The sequence below is a fragment of the Opisthocomus hoazin genome, chromosome 5 (genome assembly GCF_030867145.1).
Source record: "Opisthocomus hoazin isolate bOpiHoa1 chromosome 5, bOpiHoa1.hap1, whole genome shotgun sequence".
Lineage (NCBI taxonomy): Eukaryota > Metazoa > Chordata > Aves > Opisthocomiformes > Opisthocomidae > Opisthocomus > Opisthocomus hoazin.
The window spans coordinates 17,721,469-17,738,356 of record NC_134418.1 but is presented as its reverse complement, the minus strand read 5'-3'; the positions used below and the strand labels follow the sequence as shown (position 1 = coordinate 17,738,356).

General features: G+C 42.1%; 2 protein-coding genes across 6 annotated transcripts in view; one reads left to right on the top strand and one right to left on the bottom strand.

Annotated features, from left to right (window-relative positions):
- FBXL5 (F-box and leucine rich repeat protein 5) overlaps positions 1-8,628 on the top strand; it is a 37,295-nt gene extending 28,667 nt beyond the window's left edge. For both annotated transcript variants that reach the window (XM_075420567.1, XM_075420568.1), the window contains 2 exons: positions 76-224; positions 7,961-8,628. In XM_075420567.1, the coding sequence (XP_075276682.1) occupies positions 76-224; positions 7,961-8,037 (226 nt within the window). In that variant the 3' untranslated portion in view covers positions 8,038-8,628. The remainder of the gene's footprint in view (positions 1-75; positions 225-7,960) is intronic.
- A 1,453-nt stretch (positions 8,629-10,081) lies between these two features.
- CC2D2A (coiled-coil and C2 domain containing 2A) overlaps positions 10,082-16,888 on the bottom strand; it is a 68,534-nt gene continuing 61,727 nt past the window's right edge. For 2 of the 4 annotated variants that reach the window (XM_075420559.1, XM_075420560.1), the window contains 5 exons: positions 15,613-15,747; positions 13,471-13,593; positions 12,812-12,870; positions 12,148-12,325; positions 10,082-11,134 (listed from right to left, as the gene is read on the bottom strand). In XM_075420559.1, coding sequence (XP_075276674.1) covers positions 10,946-11,134; positions 12,148-12,325; positions 12,812-12,870; positions 13,471-13,593; positions 15,613-15,747 — 684 coding nt within the window. In that variant the 3' untranslated portion in view covers positions 10,082-10,945. The remainder of the gene's footprint in view (positions 11,135-12,147; positions 12,326-12,811; positions 12,871-13,470; positions 13,594-15,612; positions 15,748-16,888) is intronic. The other 2 variants (XM_075420562.1, XM_075420561.1) reach the window with 1 other exon arrangement.

The window sequence follows — 16,888 nt, the reverse complement described above, 5'->3', positions numbered from 1 at the left end:
TAAGTCTGTGACTTGGCAGCGCAGTCAGTCCGGTGCTGCGCGGGCTCTTAACACGTCTCTTCTGTCTGTCGACAGGGCATTGACTCGGGGAGGAGGACTGCCACAGCTGGAACACCTCAACCTCTCGGGGTGTCTCACGGTAACCGGTGCCGGCCTGCAGGATTTGGTTTCCGCGTGCCCTTCTCTGAATGATGAACACTTTTACTACTGTGACAACATTAACGGTAATGTCTTTTTATGAAGATGTGGTGCTTTTCTGGGGAGCAATGTTTTGTTTAAGGACGCTTTTTAACACAAAAAGAAGAACTGCCAAAAGCCCACTTTTTTTTCTTCGCTGTGTAGCACTGAGTTTCACAGATTAATTGTGAAATGACAACTGTTAAGTCAGTTTTTCCTCATTTGTTCTTTTGGGGTTTTTTGATTGATACTAGTACAGTTCTGTATTACCTAAAAAAGCATTTTTTAGTCCATCTATCTCATAATTTAGTTTGGCATAAATAATAGGGGCTAGAAAGCAAGTCTCCATATAGCTAATACACACTTGCCCTCTCCATCTCTTCCCTGTAAACCACATAGTTGTGTATGTTTTCTTTATGGTCATAATTTGAGACAGAGACTTCATTAGATTGGTACCAAAGCAATGACTTTTAGGAAAGGAATGATGTGTTTTGCCATGCAAACCTCACATATTGCAGTAGTTTTGGTGTAGGATGTTTTTGATCCTACCATCACGTGTCCTTACAGAAAATGTAATTTAGTTTTGTTCAATGCTCGTTTTGCTTGAGTCAGTAACTTAGGGATGGATCTAAGGTGGGGAAGGATCTGGATAAATGCATAAAATGTGTTTATGGTGCAAGTCTTTTCAGTGCTGACCATGCTGGTATTAGTCTATTATGTTAGGTCCAGTAAGTGTTCATAGTATTAGAAATGCGAACAGTGGTGTGACGGGTGTTCCATGTGTGAATATAAAACAGGTAAGTGCAGCAGAAAGGAAGGGAAAAGGAGGGTAACAACTGAGTTCGCAAGACTGTAAGAGCTAATTGTCTGGAAAAAAAAAAATGATATTCCCTTGTAGCTGATGGTGTTCAGCTTGGTAATTTGCATATATATTGAGATGCAGCTACAGCAGGGGTTAAGGGTGCCAGAGCTTTGGTGCTACAAGTAAATCTGTACTGACATTTGGGTATTCAATCCATTGGAACTGATACAAGATGATACGCTTGGATTGGATCCTAATATTAGAAGTGAAAGTATTAAATCATATTTTGCATCCATAATTTTTGCAGTTCTTTATGCACTTTATTGACACTGAAGATTGTTTTTTTTCTTTTGAGACGCTTGCTTTTTGTTACTCCATTCCATCCAGGCTACAGCTTTTAAAAATCTTCTGCAGTTTCAACCTGAAAAATTTAAGGTTCGTTTTTTAAAATCCTTCACTGACTTTCCTTCCTGCACTATGTTGAGTTTAAAGATGTCTTCAGAGACCAGTTAAAAGCCTTTTTCCTTTTACATATTATTCCTTGCCATTTTTCCTCTGCTTTTACTTCTGTTAGTAATACCAGACTTGATGTTCTCATTTGTCTTCAGACATTTCTGTTTCTCTCCTTGTCCCTAAAATACGCTATGTTGTCTTAGTTTACAAAGCCAGAATCTCTTGTGCGAGTACACTGCTTTAAAGCTTGGCTTTCTGTGATATCCTCAAGAAATTATTTACAGTTAAACAGAATACTTTTTGAAATTATTCTGTAAAAGTTGTCCTGATCCTGTTTATTTCCTTCCTTTTACTGCCTGCTGGGAGCCTATAAGCTCTGCTTGGTTCTGTACAGCATCATGCCTGCCCGTGGATGAACAGTTACTCCTGTAGAGAGAAATCAACAGGAGAGTGAGGCTGTAACGGTCTGACTTCTCTCACTTACTGAGAAACAGTAGCATCTCAGAAGTTTGTGGCTGTTTTCTTTAAGAAGGAAGACGATAAAAACTTACAGGGTGTCCTAGCAAAATTCTGAAATGGGAAATAACCTTTTATAACCGAATCTCCTACAGTTTTATCTGGGTATTGTTCTTTGTATTTTCGCTCAAACTTCTTTGTGATAGGGCTATTCAGTGTAAAGCTAATGCCTTGTTCCACTCTGTGAGCAGCAGGATTTCTGTGGCAGCTTGAACTATTTCTGCATCATTTGGTATTTCTAAAGTTACTATAGGGAAAGCAATAGCTCTTTCATTTAAATCAATCCATACCTGAAGCTGTTTGTTTGTTTGCGCATATATAGATTGTATAATTAACTGCTGCACGAAGATTACTGGTCTGTAAGCATGTAGAGAATAATTCCGTAATTTTCTTTGCCCACCAGCATATCGGGGATTGTTTTCAGAGAAGGAGGTATGTTCTGGGATCATGCTGGAAAGCCGGTCAGTCTTGCAGAACAAAAAATGGAGCCAACAGCGAGGAATTTAGCCATCTTTGAATAATAAAGATACCACCTTGTTGTCTGACATAAGGGCTTTATTTTCACATATGGCCTATTTTCAGGGTTTTTTTCCTACCAACACTGAGCCTAACGGGGGCCGTTACATGCAGCATCACTGGATTTTCTTTGTGGAGGGCTTACTGGACTTCTGTGGTTGGCGTGTCTGCAACTTTCATTGCAAGTGTTGGTCTAACCATAGCTGCTCTACCTTTTCAGTAGACTTAAGACTGAAAAGGTAGAGCAGCTATGGTTAGACAGACTCAGCTGGGTCTGAGTCACAGACTGCTGTTGCACAGCAGTAATATCACACAGTTTTTGTAAGCAGAGACCATGAATTTGAGCACACTTACGAATTTGTTTTCTGTTTGTTTACTGTTAAGAGTTCAGATTTTGGTTTGCATACTGGTGTTTAGGGTGTCTACCTATGTTTTGCTCAACACCGGAAACCTGGAGTTAGATAACACTTAGCTGCAGCTGAGAACAAATCTGTCAGTGTACACCCCTTCTAATTGCTGATTTTATTAATGTCTAAAACACACTTGATAGTAAATCACACTGAACTCAGTAAGAAGAGTTTAATGCTTGAGTTAGCTCTTGCCACTTAAAAGTTTGGATTTCCCCATAGCCTGTTTTGTCCAGCTGTGTTCCATCTCTGTACTGTATTCTCAGTTTTAAAGCCTGGAGTGCTGTCAGCTTCAGGATTACAAAAATGGGGCTCCCTGCTCTCTGCAGCAGTGGCTCTTGCAGCTTTTAAGTATGATTCAGTTTCTAGAGTTTTTTTAATGATGTAGTCCTCAGGTGCTGTAATTAAAGGAATAGGGCATTAATGAAGTTGTGGTGATTCTGATGATTCACTCTTTTTAGAAATTCATTGGTTATAGTTTGATCTGTCTTCCAGCAATGGAGCAAAGACTGCAATTTCTGTTAAGATTTATGGACTCCTGTGTACAGATTTATATGGGAATGTATTGTTAGATTTCAGGAGTTTGGTCTTTCTTTAAGTCCTACAGATAATCAAGGTCCTCTCGTAAAGGTCGTAAGTGTAACTTTACCAAAGGCTGCTAGAGAGTAGCACTTAGATAAAGGCAATATTAAATTCAAATCTGAGTTTACCTTTTTTAAAAGCTAATGCTTAATTTGATCACTTTTTTCGTCATTCCCTTGTAATGTGTTACTTTTTTACGTTGGCATCAAATACGGTACTGGTGTTGGTGATGGACCCTCCTGCTGGTGGTGACTGTGAAAAAAGAACTGTCTGTCCTTCCTTCCTTTATGTTCCTCCCAGCTCGTTCTCACTGCCTGCCCGTGGCCAGCACTAGTCTCTGTGTGGCTGTTTGATAAACTCGGTCAAGAATTGGGGTAGCTGAAAGCTGGTTTTGTCTCTTTTTCCTCCTTCCTAGATGGGTCAAGGACCCATCTTGCTGCAGACCACATGAAAGTTCCGCTGCTACAGGTGAGAGCTAGACCAAGCGGCTGAAGGGATGTGGTAGAGGCAGGCAGCTGTCCTGGCTGGAGCAGTTCTTTCACCAAGCTCTTGGTCTGGGTTGCCATGGAGTCTTGGTGAAATGCCTAACTTGTTTCTAGGAAATTTTGACTAATTTTTGTTTCACTAATGCATGTAATAAAATGGAGTAATCAAATAGCTATGCTCCTTTCCTACATTGCAAGATGGGTTCAGATGTAATTTACTTGAAAACAGAGAGCTGTTCATCATGAGTAAGCAGACCTCTGTTCTGGGTCACCTGAAGCATCTGAGTAATCAGACATGCATGTAAAAAGCATTACACTAATTCAGTTTAGAGGTAACTAAACCAGTAACATACTGTAGCAGGTTAGACCTGATTAACTTTGCTTTCCCAGGTGACCCAGCCCAAAACATTTAATTTAGGCACTTCACTAGCTAGTACTCATTAACTCTTCACAGTCAGTAGAAAGAGGGGAAGCCTTCTGAAAGTGATTGAGAGTGAGGAAATTGGAGATTAGGAAGCCAGAGAGGTGTAGCCAAAAGTCAGTTGCAGTAAACAAAGCTAGGGAAGCAAAAAGTGTCTTTGTGGGGATCAAAAGCAAGGCATTTCAATTTTGATATTTGTAGCAAATGTAAAAATAACAAGCTGAGGGCTAAGGCATTATGGAGGAGATCAGTTGCCATGTCAAAACTTAAATGACTCATAACTAAATGGCCTTACTGTTAAAGCAACTGTTAATGACACTTACTACCTTGTTGTAGTAAGAGTGTAAAATATCCTCCAAATTATGGGAATTGCCTGTATACACTAAGAAAAAATACAGGGTGGGAAATTTCAGGAGATGTGGTTTGAACCCTGGATATTTCATTTCATCAGAGTTCTTTATCAGAGGCTGTAAAGGAAAGTTACTGATGGTATGAGGATTAGAATGAATCATAGAATGGTTTGGGTTGGAAGGGACCTTTAAAAGTCATGTAGTCCAAGCCCCTGCAGTGAGCAGGAGGCATTTAGACATGGGACAAGAAATGCAGCACAGGAAGAAGGGTTAATATTCATTGTGATGTGGTTAATGTCATTTGTAGTTAATTTGGTGCCTAATAAATTAAGAAATGAACCTATCAACTTTTCAGATGCTGCAGTTTCTAAGTTTTTGAGACTATTAAGTTGCATTAAGACTGGTTTGAATTTAAAAACTGAAAGCTAATTAAAAGATAGGCAGATGAAGAACTTCTTCCCTCTGAGGGTGATGGAGCACTGGAACAGGCTGCCCAAGGAGATTGTGGAGTCTCCTTCTCTGGAGATATTCAAGACCCACCTGGACGAGGTCCTGTGCAGCCTGCTGTAGGTGACCCTGCTTCAGCAGGGGGGTTGGACTAGATGATCCACAGAGGTCCCTTCCAACCCCTGCCGTGCTGTGATTCTGTAAAGGATAGGAAGAAAGGGGAGGACTTAATGGTCACAGGATGGACAGGAATTTGGGAGGTGACATACACCTTCCCCCCCCCGGAGTTCTGTCCTGTGATCAGTCTTAATCAGCATTTCCATGGCTGCTGCGATATAAGAAATGCACAGAGTAATTACCACGTTTGAGTGGTACTGAGCTGCCTCAATAACGATACCAGTACTGAAGATTTCCAGAAGGACTTCTTTACGAGCTTCAGTATGGCTGTATGTATGGCTGTATGTCCGGGTGGCTGGGAGTGATCAAACTGTGACTGCATGAGGCTGAATTCAGAGCTGGCTGTTGCAGCATGGAGGCGATGATTTCAGACAGCTGTCGGTGCTAATTTTGAGATCTTTCCTATTTGCAGCAGCAGCAGCCAAAAAAGCCACCTATGTTACATGTCGTCAGGGTGTTGAGAACAAGAGAGAGGGTGTTGCTGCGTGGTCCTGGAAGCCTTGGGACACTCTCATTTGGAGTACTGCATGTGGTTGTGTCTCCCCATGTAGAGGAGTGTGTGCAGTGGAGTTAGAGGAGAGAGCCACTAAAGAGTTAGGGAACTGAGCAGCTGTTTGGGAAGGAGACACGCGAAAGGCTGGAATGTTTCCATCTGGGAATGAGAAGGCTGAAAGCGGGATGACTGCAGAACTGGGAAAGCAGTAATGAAGTGAATGCGCAACCATAACTCTCCGAATTCCGCAGTGTTAGAGCTCGGCGACAGTGGATGAAGCGGGCAGGCAACGGATTTAAAGCAGAGGCACAATGCGGTGAACTTCTGGAACTTGGTCCTGTGGGGAGTTGTGGAAGCAGTTAGTATCAGGAGGCTTAAGAAGAGGTTAAACAAATGCATGCCCAACGGAGCCATAAACAAATACTGAAGGGGATGGCCTTGATGTCCCTGCTACAAGTCAGGAGTGCTGGGGAGATACAAAAGGTACGCGCGATAGGCTCCTGTGTCTCCCTAGATCACGCTTGCCGTTGCCAGTGATGGTGGCAGGGTTAGACGGACCATTGGTCAGACCTAGAAGGGCAGTTTTTATGTTCCAGTTGTGGGCATGAGGAAGAACGTTCTTAAAATGAGCAAGAAAAGGACGGCAAACAATATTGACGTATACGGAGTGTTCCCTTCCTTGGGATGTTGTGGGTCTGTACGTTTTGTCAGCAAGCGTTTTACTAGAAAAGTGACAGTGGCTTCAGAATTACTGCTGCGCTGCTTGGCTGTGGCAGTGATGAGGAGGGTCTGCTACGACTCGGATAATGCGGCTGCACGGAACACGCTCTGCCAAACCCGCTGTTCGGAAGCACCGAGTCTCCTTTCTAAAGGACTTGCGAAGAAGCTTTCAAACTCTAGCTCGTAAGTGACTTGGAGGATCAAAATTTAGTTCAGGTGAATAAGAAGATTTGAAAAGGAACATGAGTTTATTGACAAATGAAAAGTTCACTGTTTTGCATACTGTAACCATTGTCCTTTATTATAGCTTCAGGTTTGTTTTGCATATTAACTTAATTAATTTGTAGAGTATTGCTCATCGGTGTGTGGCATGAAGCAGAAAGCTGATTTCCAGATACCAGGTTCCTGAAAGTTGATTGAATTACGACTATAAGTTACTGTTTGAGGGGGAAAAAACAAGCCAGATGTAGCGTGGTGCCCTAGTTCATGACATTATTTTGCCAATCTTTTCTAGATGTATGAAAAACACCTTAAATGTTCTTTGAAAGGGGGGAAATTTGGGTTGTCCTGGTTAGGTCTTTACCAGCTTGTTTTAGTTAACTCCACAACCCACTTCCAATTTCTGCTGGGTGCCAGAACTCAGCCAACATGAATGTAAATGTTTGTGTCTCTAAAGCAGGCGTGGGGCTGCAGGAAATAAAATCCTGTACTAATAAATTTAATAGTTTCTTATCTCATGATCACTTTAACATTTGAAATAAAAGGGGTAACAGTAAGCGAAGGTAAGTGGAGGTGGGTAGAATTACAGTGCTGGTTGATACTGTCTGTTTCTTTTTGAATGGCTGCTCTTTACCCTCACGGCTTTTGATAACTGCAGTGCTACTGAAGGTGATTTTTCTCTTTGGATTTTAAATTTCCAGTCAGAGTACACGAGTCTAGCTGACCATGAAGCATTCATGGAGAAAAAAACCTTCCAGTCTAAAAAGCTGTTTCCGTTATAGTAGAAATACTGTTGGAGATTGTGGTTTTTTTGGTAATGCCACAAAGTCATCATCTGAATTTGAAAAATGGGAGTTAAATATGCATTGTGAAAATATACCTCCGTTCTGAAAGCTAGCTGTGAGAGAGCTTGCTTAAACTTGCTCATTTAGTGTTGCTCATTGTACATCTGTGTCATTCTCAGTGTGTTACATTCATGGGACTAAGCTATCGGAGCAGAAATCTCTGGAAAAATGACTGTTCCAGTTGAGGTTTTTGTACTGCAATGGTGCTGGCAGTGCTTCAGACTTCACAGTGCTGAATGAAGTTTAGTGTATCAAGAAGAGAAACATTTTCTGAATTACCAGGTTACAAGAATTCTGAATCTAAATAAATGGCCTTTTCTTCTTTTCACATTTGTTCTGTTTTTGTGCAGGTCCTCATGCTGAAACCGCCAGTGGATGCCAGAATTTGCAGTGTGGTTTTCGGGCCTGCTGCCGCTCTGGCGAATGACCGCTGCCTTCCGATCTTTCAGTCTACTTCATTTAGCTGAGCAGGCTTCCTTTCATGCACTTTACTTACAGTTTGCATCTTGTGTTAACAATCCTTGGAGTGAGATCTGTTTATACTAGCCTGACCCTGCCCACAACTTCAAAATCTTAATTATGAGTGTGCTGTACAGTGTTGTAACAATCTCACAAAATCTCATCTGGTTTGAAGGGTGTTGGGTTTTGTTCTACTTAATTTGGGGAAGACGGGAAAACATTCAGATTTTTTTTTTAATGCCACTTTCTTCCAAGTCTGGCACTTAAATATACTTTACTGGATTATTTTGTGTTAAGTGAATGTTTTTTTTATTTTGAATCCGTAAGTACAACATAAAGCTCTGCAGAGAATTGGAAATGTACTGTTTGCATCTGGGTAACAATTATACATCTTTAGGAGCTTTGTTTCTCCCCCTTTCCTCTCATCCTGAAGTCATTCTTTATATTGCAAAATTAGGAAAATTCCCACCTTCCTTTTGCATTTGGTTTTGTATTTGGGCTTGAAAGACATACTCCAATAAAACATTCCCACCAACAAAAAATGTATGTAGCAGTTGAATATATATGCTTTCAAGGTGTGACATCCCGGCGTACCACGCCAGCAGTCTCCAGAGATCGGGTGGGTGAGCGGGCGTTGTGGTGGGTGCAGAGCTGTGAGGGGAGAGGTTTGTTTGGGGTGTTTTCTTCCCATGACTGTGCGAAGGTGCATTTTTGAAACACCTTCACAGGCTGTCGGTGCCGCTCCATACGAAACCTGTAGAAGACAGCAATCTATTTTCCCCATTGTTTTGATTTTTCTAAAATGTCCCCTGGGTGAACAGTGGGGCCTGGCAGGGAGGCAGAGAATGCGCTGCTGAGCGCTGGGAGGAGCGACGAGTCGTGTTCCAGACGCGTGTGGCTGTGGGGAAGGGCCCACTGCAAGAGGAAGCGAGTGGTGTGGCCCAAGTGAAGTTGCAAACGTTAATGGCCACCTGCATGTATGACTGGTGCAGTTGCAGGCTGTTTTTCTCTGGGCAGAGGAGGGGTAGGTGGCAGCCTTTGTGGAAGGCAGACAGGCTTTGTTCACCCCTATCCTGCCTAATTTTGAAGGCTGACAGTATGTCGAACTGTAATTTTTACCTGTTTTACTAACTGGATAAATCCTTTTGAGTAGTATTTATTTATTTTGTATTTAGAAGTCACAGTGCTGTATGTAGTTTTCAAGATTCCTGGTGTCTGGGAAGCCAGCTTACAGGCGTAGCTGGAGGTTACAATAAACTGCAAGTTTTTGCACCATCTTGCTCCTGCTAGTACTGAAGAGGAGTAAGGTAAGAAAAATACAAGTGACTGCAGAGTTGGTGCAGAGTTGGCTGTTCACAGCTAACAGCTGAACACAGGCTAGAGGCAGAATGTCCAGTGCGCGGCAGCCTGCAGAAGAGGTATGAGAGGATGCTGTTATTCCAGCAACTGTCAAGTGAGCTGCATTAAATTCACTTCAGTGCCCAAAAGTCAGAGTAGATACATGGCCATTCTGAGGCAAGATGAGAGTAGTAAGGTACGTGGTGGGCTTTCTTGGGTCTGTCCTTGTTCCAGAGCTCCTGTTTCTGAGGCTGGGAGGGTGCAGCTAGAGGTCCTTCCTTCTCCTCCTTGCTGCTGGGTGGTGGCTTCTGTGCAGGTCAGCAGTGACACAGCTGAGGGCTGAATCAGCTGCAGAAAGTTGTGTTCACTTGCGTTGTGCTGCTTCTTCACCCTTCTCTGCAGGGGAGCTTGACTGTGCTTGGGAGATGCCATCAGTGTTGTTCAGCAAAGCATCACATGATGACCACGTAGTGACTCCTTTCCGGTGGAGGTTTATACACGGAACCTGTGGTGGGAGCCACAGGCTCTAAACCAAAGGTTTTGTGTCTGTTAGATGGGCTGAGCCTAGTCTGGAGTTAAGAACAATCTGAACTTTGACATGTTCTGATGAACATCCTTCCTAGCTCAACTCACCATCATTTTCACTTTAATTAGTAGGGTAACTGCAGGAAAAGGATATGAATTTACATCAGCATTAACAGTTAACACCACTACTTACACACTAATAAGCAGATCTGATTTTTAGCAAACTACTCTTTGACAATCTTTTACTAGGGTAACTTGCAGATAAGGATCTCATACTCCAAAGCAATTTAATCAAATTCTTGTATAAAATGAATGAGCTTCCACTTAGTTTTTGGTAAAAATATTTATTAAATACTTTGTCTTTTAAAGAAAACGTCATTACACCTCTAAATGGTGCTGGCGTTAGACACTTAAGTACGAAGTAGGAGAAGAAACAGCTTCTTAAAAACTGAAGTATGACCTTCACTGATGGCTCTTCGGGGCATGAAATTTATTCGTGGGCAGACACTCCTGGTCTTCACTGAGGAACTCAGGTACTGGAAAACTATTTGCACTGCAACTGTCAGTTGCAGTACAAACTTACAAACTGACAGTGTCTTTGAACAGGAAGAAGGGCTGTAGATAAAATAAAGTGACTAGCTCAAAACAGTCTTCAAGGCATGATTCCAGGAACCAGCCTTCCCCTGAAAATGAGGCGGCCAAACTCTACGACGTTGCTCTGCAGTGTCACTGCATGTGGGCACGTGCAATGCTTTTAAGATGGGATGTCCCCCTGGGGGCTACAAAATGCTGTCTAAAAATCACCTGTTGGTACTGGAATTTCAAGCTGTCAGTCTCTTCCTTAGCGGTAATAAGTAATATCTTCGGTGGCTGTGGGGTGACGAAAGCTCATGTGTTTGCAGCTGCTAAAAGCCTGGGTCTCACTCTGGGACAGCTCTGGTCAGCAGTGTGAGAAATCTCTTGTGTTTACCGCTACATAAGCAAATTTCTTGAGCTGTTCTGACTGATCTATACTACCTATTTCGCACAAGTGAAGCAACATAAATCCATACAGACAGAACATTTTGGGGATAAGCATGAATATACACGGCTAGAGCAAATTCAACATTGGAAACATCAATGGTATGAACTCCTGTGCTGTGTACAGCTTCTATTAAAGGTCTGACTTCAGAAAATGGCATATGAATAGGGAATCCAGAGACCTGGGAGAAAGAAAGAGGAACAAACCCGTAAGGTAAGAAGAAAAGGTAAAGGCATCTGAATATAAATACAGTTTTAAAAATGTGTTTTACTGTGCATGTAAATTTATCTTTTCTATTGCTGGCATGAGCAGATGCAATAAAAAAGCCCATATTGTATTTTAATATCACCTCCACATTTCATGTACCCTAGGCAAGCTTTGACAGTTTTCCTCTTTAAGTTCAAAGTGAAGATACTTAGAAACCCACTAGTACAAAGTTGTATTATTGAACACATACGGCATAACTTGGCTGCTTTTCTACCTCTTAACTGCTTTTAATTCATTATGTTCTCCTGCCTGCACTGGCTGGGAGCTGGGGTGGCGAATGTCTCCTGCCCATAACACGTTTCAGGTCCGACAGGAGCTGAAACCTCGCTCACTTGGAAAATTGCCATAGCTGCGTACAGTCCTGTTACCAGGTGTCTGCTGCGAGAAGAGCAGGAGGGTCTGACCTTCAGAACAGCCTGGAGGAAGAATGCACGGGTGCAGCAGTGGCTGCAGTGAATACTTAAGTAAATTTTCTTTTGTCTTTAAAGAGCAGACAACTGAAGTGAAACACAGGGTTGTGTGCGCCCCTGCACCTGGAAGCAGACTGCGTGTAGCACTGCTCAGCACTGGTGCCAGGTTCTGACTGACCAGACTTGAGAGTTAATGTATCCAGCAGCCCGTGCTAGGAGACTGCACCTGCATTTGTGTATTGGAGGTAGTGAGTGTTGTGATACAGCAACAATACAAGAACAGTGCAGCCAATTTATCTTTACATTCAGCAGAAAGTTTCTCTTGGCCATCTACAAATGAAATAATAGATCATCACTCCTTCCATCTCTAAATACTACATTGGTTTATCTTTGGTACAGAAGCTCTTGTGACTTTTGGTAATGGAAGAAATAAATAGCCTAGGACACTCTTCCTATACCACAGAGCAGCTTTAGAGTGCTACTCCCATGCACAAGCCATGTATGTTCGCAGCTGTACCCTGTAATCTCCTAGCTGTTTTTGCAGCTCTGCCTGATGGTCGTCTTCTACGTCTTTGCCTTGGTTTTGTTCCAGCAGGGGCAGAAAGTTCCGCAGGGTGGAGGTACAGTATCTGTTCCAACGAGTTAGGTGCCTTGGTCTCCATTCCATAATCTTATCTTTTAATATCTTTTCAATCCTGCAATAGAATACACTGATTATTACAATTCTGATATTTACTGGACATCTGAATGGATCTCCCTCCCCTGACACACTCAGTACAGATTATGCGGAACAGAAATGACCTCAGTTAAATTTAGAACTACCTAAAAGCACAGAAAAGCACTGCCAGTGTAGCTGTATGGTGCCTGCATGCTCAGTAACAGAATGGGAGGCCAGGGGCTTACAACCCTTTGTAGTTCATACCCTCTCCCCATCTCTCTACAGCATTTTGGCTTATTAGGAAACTGTACAGCAATGCTTGATCAGTTCTTTCTGTCTGATAATCTGCATTAAAGAGAGAAAGTTTTAAAAAACCCTGCATGCTACAGTTTCTGATTTTAGGCTATTCTCATCTGCTAGCACTGAAGTTTGTAGGACCTAGGTACGAATATGCTTGAGCAACATGAAGTGCTCCACCTCCAGTGACCAGCACTGGCAGCATTTGTTTCGGAGGTAGAATTACCTGCCCTGTAGTTCCATCGCTGCAGCCTTGTCTGAATGCTGATAAACTAATTCTTCAGGCTAGCAATAAATAAAAAGTTTAAATGTTAGAAAGTGCAATCTCTTCTAACTATACAGCAATGTAACTTCAGAAGTTGCTGCCTTGATGGTACTCACATCTTCACAATTATACTAAATCTATTATTAGTAGAGACAATAAAAACATTAATGAGATGTTTGTGTGTAATGCTGGTTGTTTTTTTCCTTTTCCCTGTAAACTTCAACTGCTTATGTTCTTGATGAACTAGAAATATTCCTGTTTGTTTACTGAGGATGTATGTACAGCTAGGAAGGCATTATTTCAAGCTGTAAGACAAAAGTTGACATTTTCTTTATAACACCAAGCTACTTCTTTGGACAGGTTGTGTTAAAGCTTTGTCCCATTTACTTCAGTGTTCTCAGATCTTACATAGATATTTATTGGACAAACGATGTGCAATCATGCTGTATAAAACCAAATACTGTGCTGTATTCCTGCTTTCATTTTTTAAGAAGTGCCTGGGAAAATCTTTATTATTTTTACTACTTAAATAACTGTAGAAGTCCAAAGAACTTAGTCTCTGTTTATACTAAGTCTGTAATCTCTCAACCCCTCAGAGTCAGTAGTAGATACATTAATACCTGAACACTGCGGAGACCAGGGTATGGCAAACTTCTTGAAAAGAAAGACTTCCAAAGCTTTGGTTTGCTGATATCAAAATTCATCCTTACTGGAGAATCATATTCTTGCATATTAAACGAGATCTACAAGAAAGTAAGTTTGGTTTGACTTTCAGCATATAATCACAGCTATGGAACACATTCTGCTTACATGGCAATAAAATACTACAGAGTCTTGATCTGCTATAGCCATTACCACTGTGAGTTCACACGGAACAAAGTGATCCGGTGTAGTCACAGCTGATGTGCAACTTCTGCATTTTTGCCTCCAGAGGGATTGGTGCTGGTCTGTCATGTCTTGTGCTTCCGAGTGCATGAACAGAATTACTGTCTGCAGCTGGCACCTCCTCCTGTGGAATCTTTGTTTTTCTCCAGTATTTCCTTTTCAATGCCTCATCTACTGTGCACCGTGGCAGTTTTTACGCTTTGAGAAACCTTCTGCCTTTGCCATCGCTTCAGTATCACATGGTGCTGGGTTACAGTGTACTCCAGAGTTTCTTATACTGTCCTGAGCTGCATTTCCGCCCTTCCGGATTGCTACACAAGTCTCTTCTGAATTCTGCTGAAATTCTTCCAGCTGTGGCTGTGACGCTTGGTAGCCTGCTGCACCCCAGCACCATTGCTTTTTCAAGCTTATGATGCAGAAGGTAAGTAGATACTGCAGCCACACAGCTCCTACACGTATTTTGCCATCAAGGTGAACGTGTGTCTTGCATTCCACTACTTCATAGATGTTCCATTTGGTCTGTGTGTGAGCAGACTGAAGCATGCAAGCATTGTAGGCTTCTTGTTTGAAACAACCTTTAAGTAACTACTGCTGAGGCTGCAAAATGTACTAACAATTAATGTATTAATGTACTAATTAATATGTAATCTTTTGCAACTGACGGTGCTGTGTACAGCGTATATGACACAGCATGGCTGTTTTTTCCCCTGTTAGATATGAAGCGGCAGGGCTCTGCTGACAGCACACCTGCACAGGGTCACGCGTAGACTGAAAGACTTGAGCTCTGTAGTTCAAGGTTAGCTGATTAGGTCGTCAGTGCTGAAGTCCTTAGTTGCTTCTTCCAGCAATCAACAATTAAGTTATGTTTTTCTTAACTCTGGGTTTAGTTATACTTAAAAAAAAAAAAAAGCCCAAATCAATTCAGCCACTCCCCAGGACACTTCCAGTGCAAGACAGAACTGACACTTTTAACACAAATATGCTTTAGAATACTAAATTCTCATCTACAGTCTTGTGTTTAGGAAAAAAATCCAAAAGATTAAAAAACCAAAACTTACAGTGCATGATACTTCAAAGGACTTCTCCAGGTATGTTTTCAAAACAGAAAATACAAGCAAATGTTTGCTGTACTGTGGCACACAATGGAAGCCTGACATGCTGTTTCCTTAGAGTGGTTCCAAAAAATGGAGGAGCAAATGCTTTTAAACTCAACTTCTATGTTTCATTCAAATAAAACCTCAGAGGTTTTTTTTAAACTCTCCTTCTGTCTCCTCAGTTTCAGACTTGCAGGCGGCTGCAGTGTCCCCAGCAGCTGCCAGGGCTGCCCTTGGGGAACGCTGCTGGCTGGGAGCTGCCCTGGGTTTGTGTGACCCTGACACAGGCTCAGCTCTGCCCATGCCATGGCCTTCACCTCACCTGCCCTGAGCTGCGCAGCTCCTACAGTGTCTCCTCTCCCCCCACTGCTCTCTCTCAGCCATTATGTACGCAACACAGGTGACTCCTGCCACTATGCTTTATTATTCATTTTTTCAGTTACGTTTCACCTGCAAACTATCAGCTTTGCTGAATTACTACTCCTCAGCTAAGCAGTGGTAAACTTGGGCCATCCAAGTTGTGAAACATCTAAGTAAAACCCAGTAACAAAAATTATATGAACAGATGTCATGCTGATTAAAAAAAATAAAAATCTTTCTTATTTGAAGTATTTAAAGTATTTAAAGTAGCTGAAAAACCTACTTAAGAGTGAGTAAAATCACTAATAACATGACAGCATAAATGTAGTTACATTGATGAACAAATGATGCATAAGGTCAAGAAAAATACCAAGTTATGAACTCTTATGTGTATAGGAATGTGATGAGACCAGGCACACTTACATTGTCACAGCTGATCAGACAGTACACATTTTGTAAGGGGCAGAAAGTATCATACTGCCCATAGAAACATCCAGTACTGGGATTCCAAATCACATATTGACTTTGTTCTAAAGTTAATACATATGCAGTTGGACCCTAGGAAGAAAAAAATATGAGGAAGATATTTTAAAACTAGCTACAACAACAGTAAGCTTTGTATTGTTTGGAATATTAAATTTTTACTCTTAACAGTACTTTTGGGGGCAAACTGGTTGGAAGAATTTACAGATTCATTACAATTCAACCAACTAACAGATAATAGTGCGTTCTCTGTCTCATACGTGGCAGAGAAATGCTAGACATGCACAGCCCCAAGCCATTCTTCATATATAGATTCCAAAAATCATCTTGGTTCAGCTACGAAGTGATGCAAAATTCCATATATGGGCATGTTTAATGTATGCCACTTCAAAATCGGCATGTCCTGCTTGGCTGCTGCCACAGCTCTCATCCACGGGCAATCTCTGAGTTGCAGGACTGCCACCTAGGCAGCACTCTGTGCCTCAGACTTCCCTCGCACAGGCACGTAAGGGATTGGATTTCCCAGCTATCTTTTTATGTTCTCTGTCAGGAATCCGTAAACTGCTCTTCCCTCTTCTTGTTATCTCCCACATTTTCCAGGTACCTTGAAATACCTGGAATGAACCCCCTCCTTACAGCACGCATAAGCTGAGTGCTTTAAAGGACCACCATCTCCACCAGATTTGGTGAGGAAGGAATGTACCTGAGTACCTGTTCCTGCCGCTGCAGCATCTCAGAATGTGCTGAAGAAACTAGTCTTGACAGGGCTTTTTACCAAAATGCTGTTCAGCAGAACTTTCACATGTGCTTGATAATTTGAGATACTAATAGTGGAAACTGGCATTATAAACAGTCTCACCATCTCTCTGGAAAGATCAGTACTGGTTACTTGGAAATCTGAGCACATCCCTGAGATCAAACACACCTCCGAAGAGGCAAAAGGATCTCGATGTTTTAGTCCTCAGCCAGTCTAAGCCAGACTGGTGCCACAGCGGGCTCAGAGCAAGGACAGGCTACGCAACAGCCCAAGGCAAAGCAGACTGCCTAACCTGCCTGGATTATGGAAAACAAATAAAGGTTGACTTGCTGAGTCTGAACAAATCTATCATTGCTCTTGCTGCACCCTTGTCCTCAGCTGGAGAGAGAATCAAGGGAAGTGTACGCACCAGTAAGAACACCCGGCAAGCCCTGAACCCTCTCCGCCCGTCTCTTGACC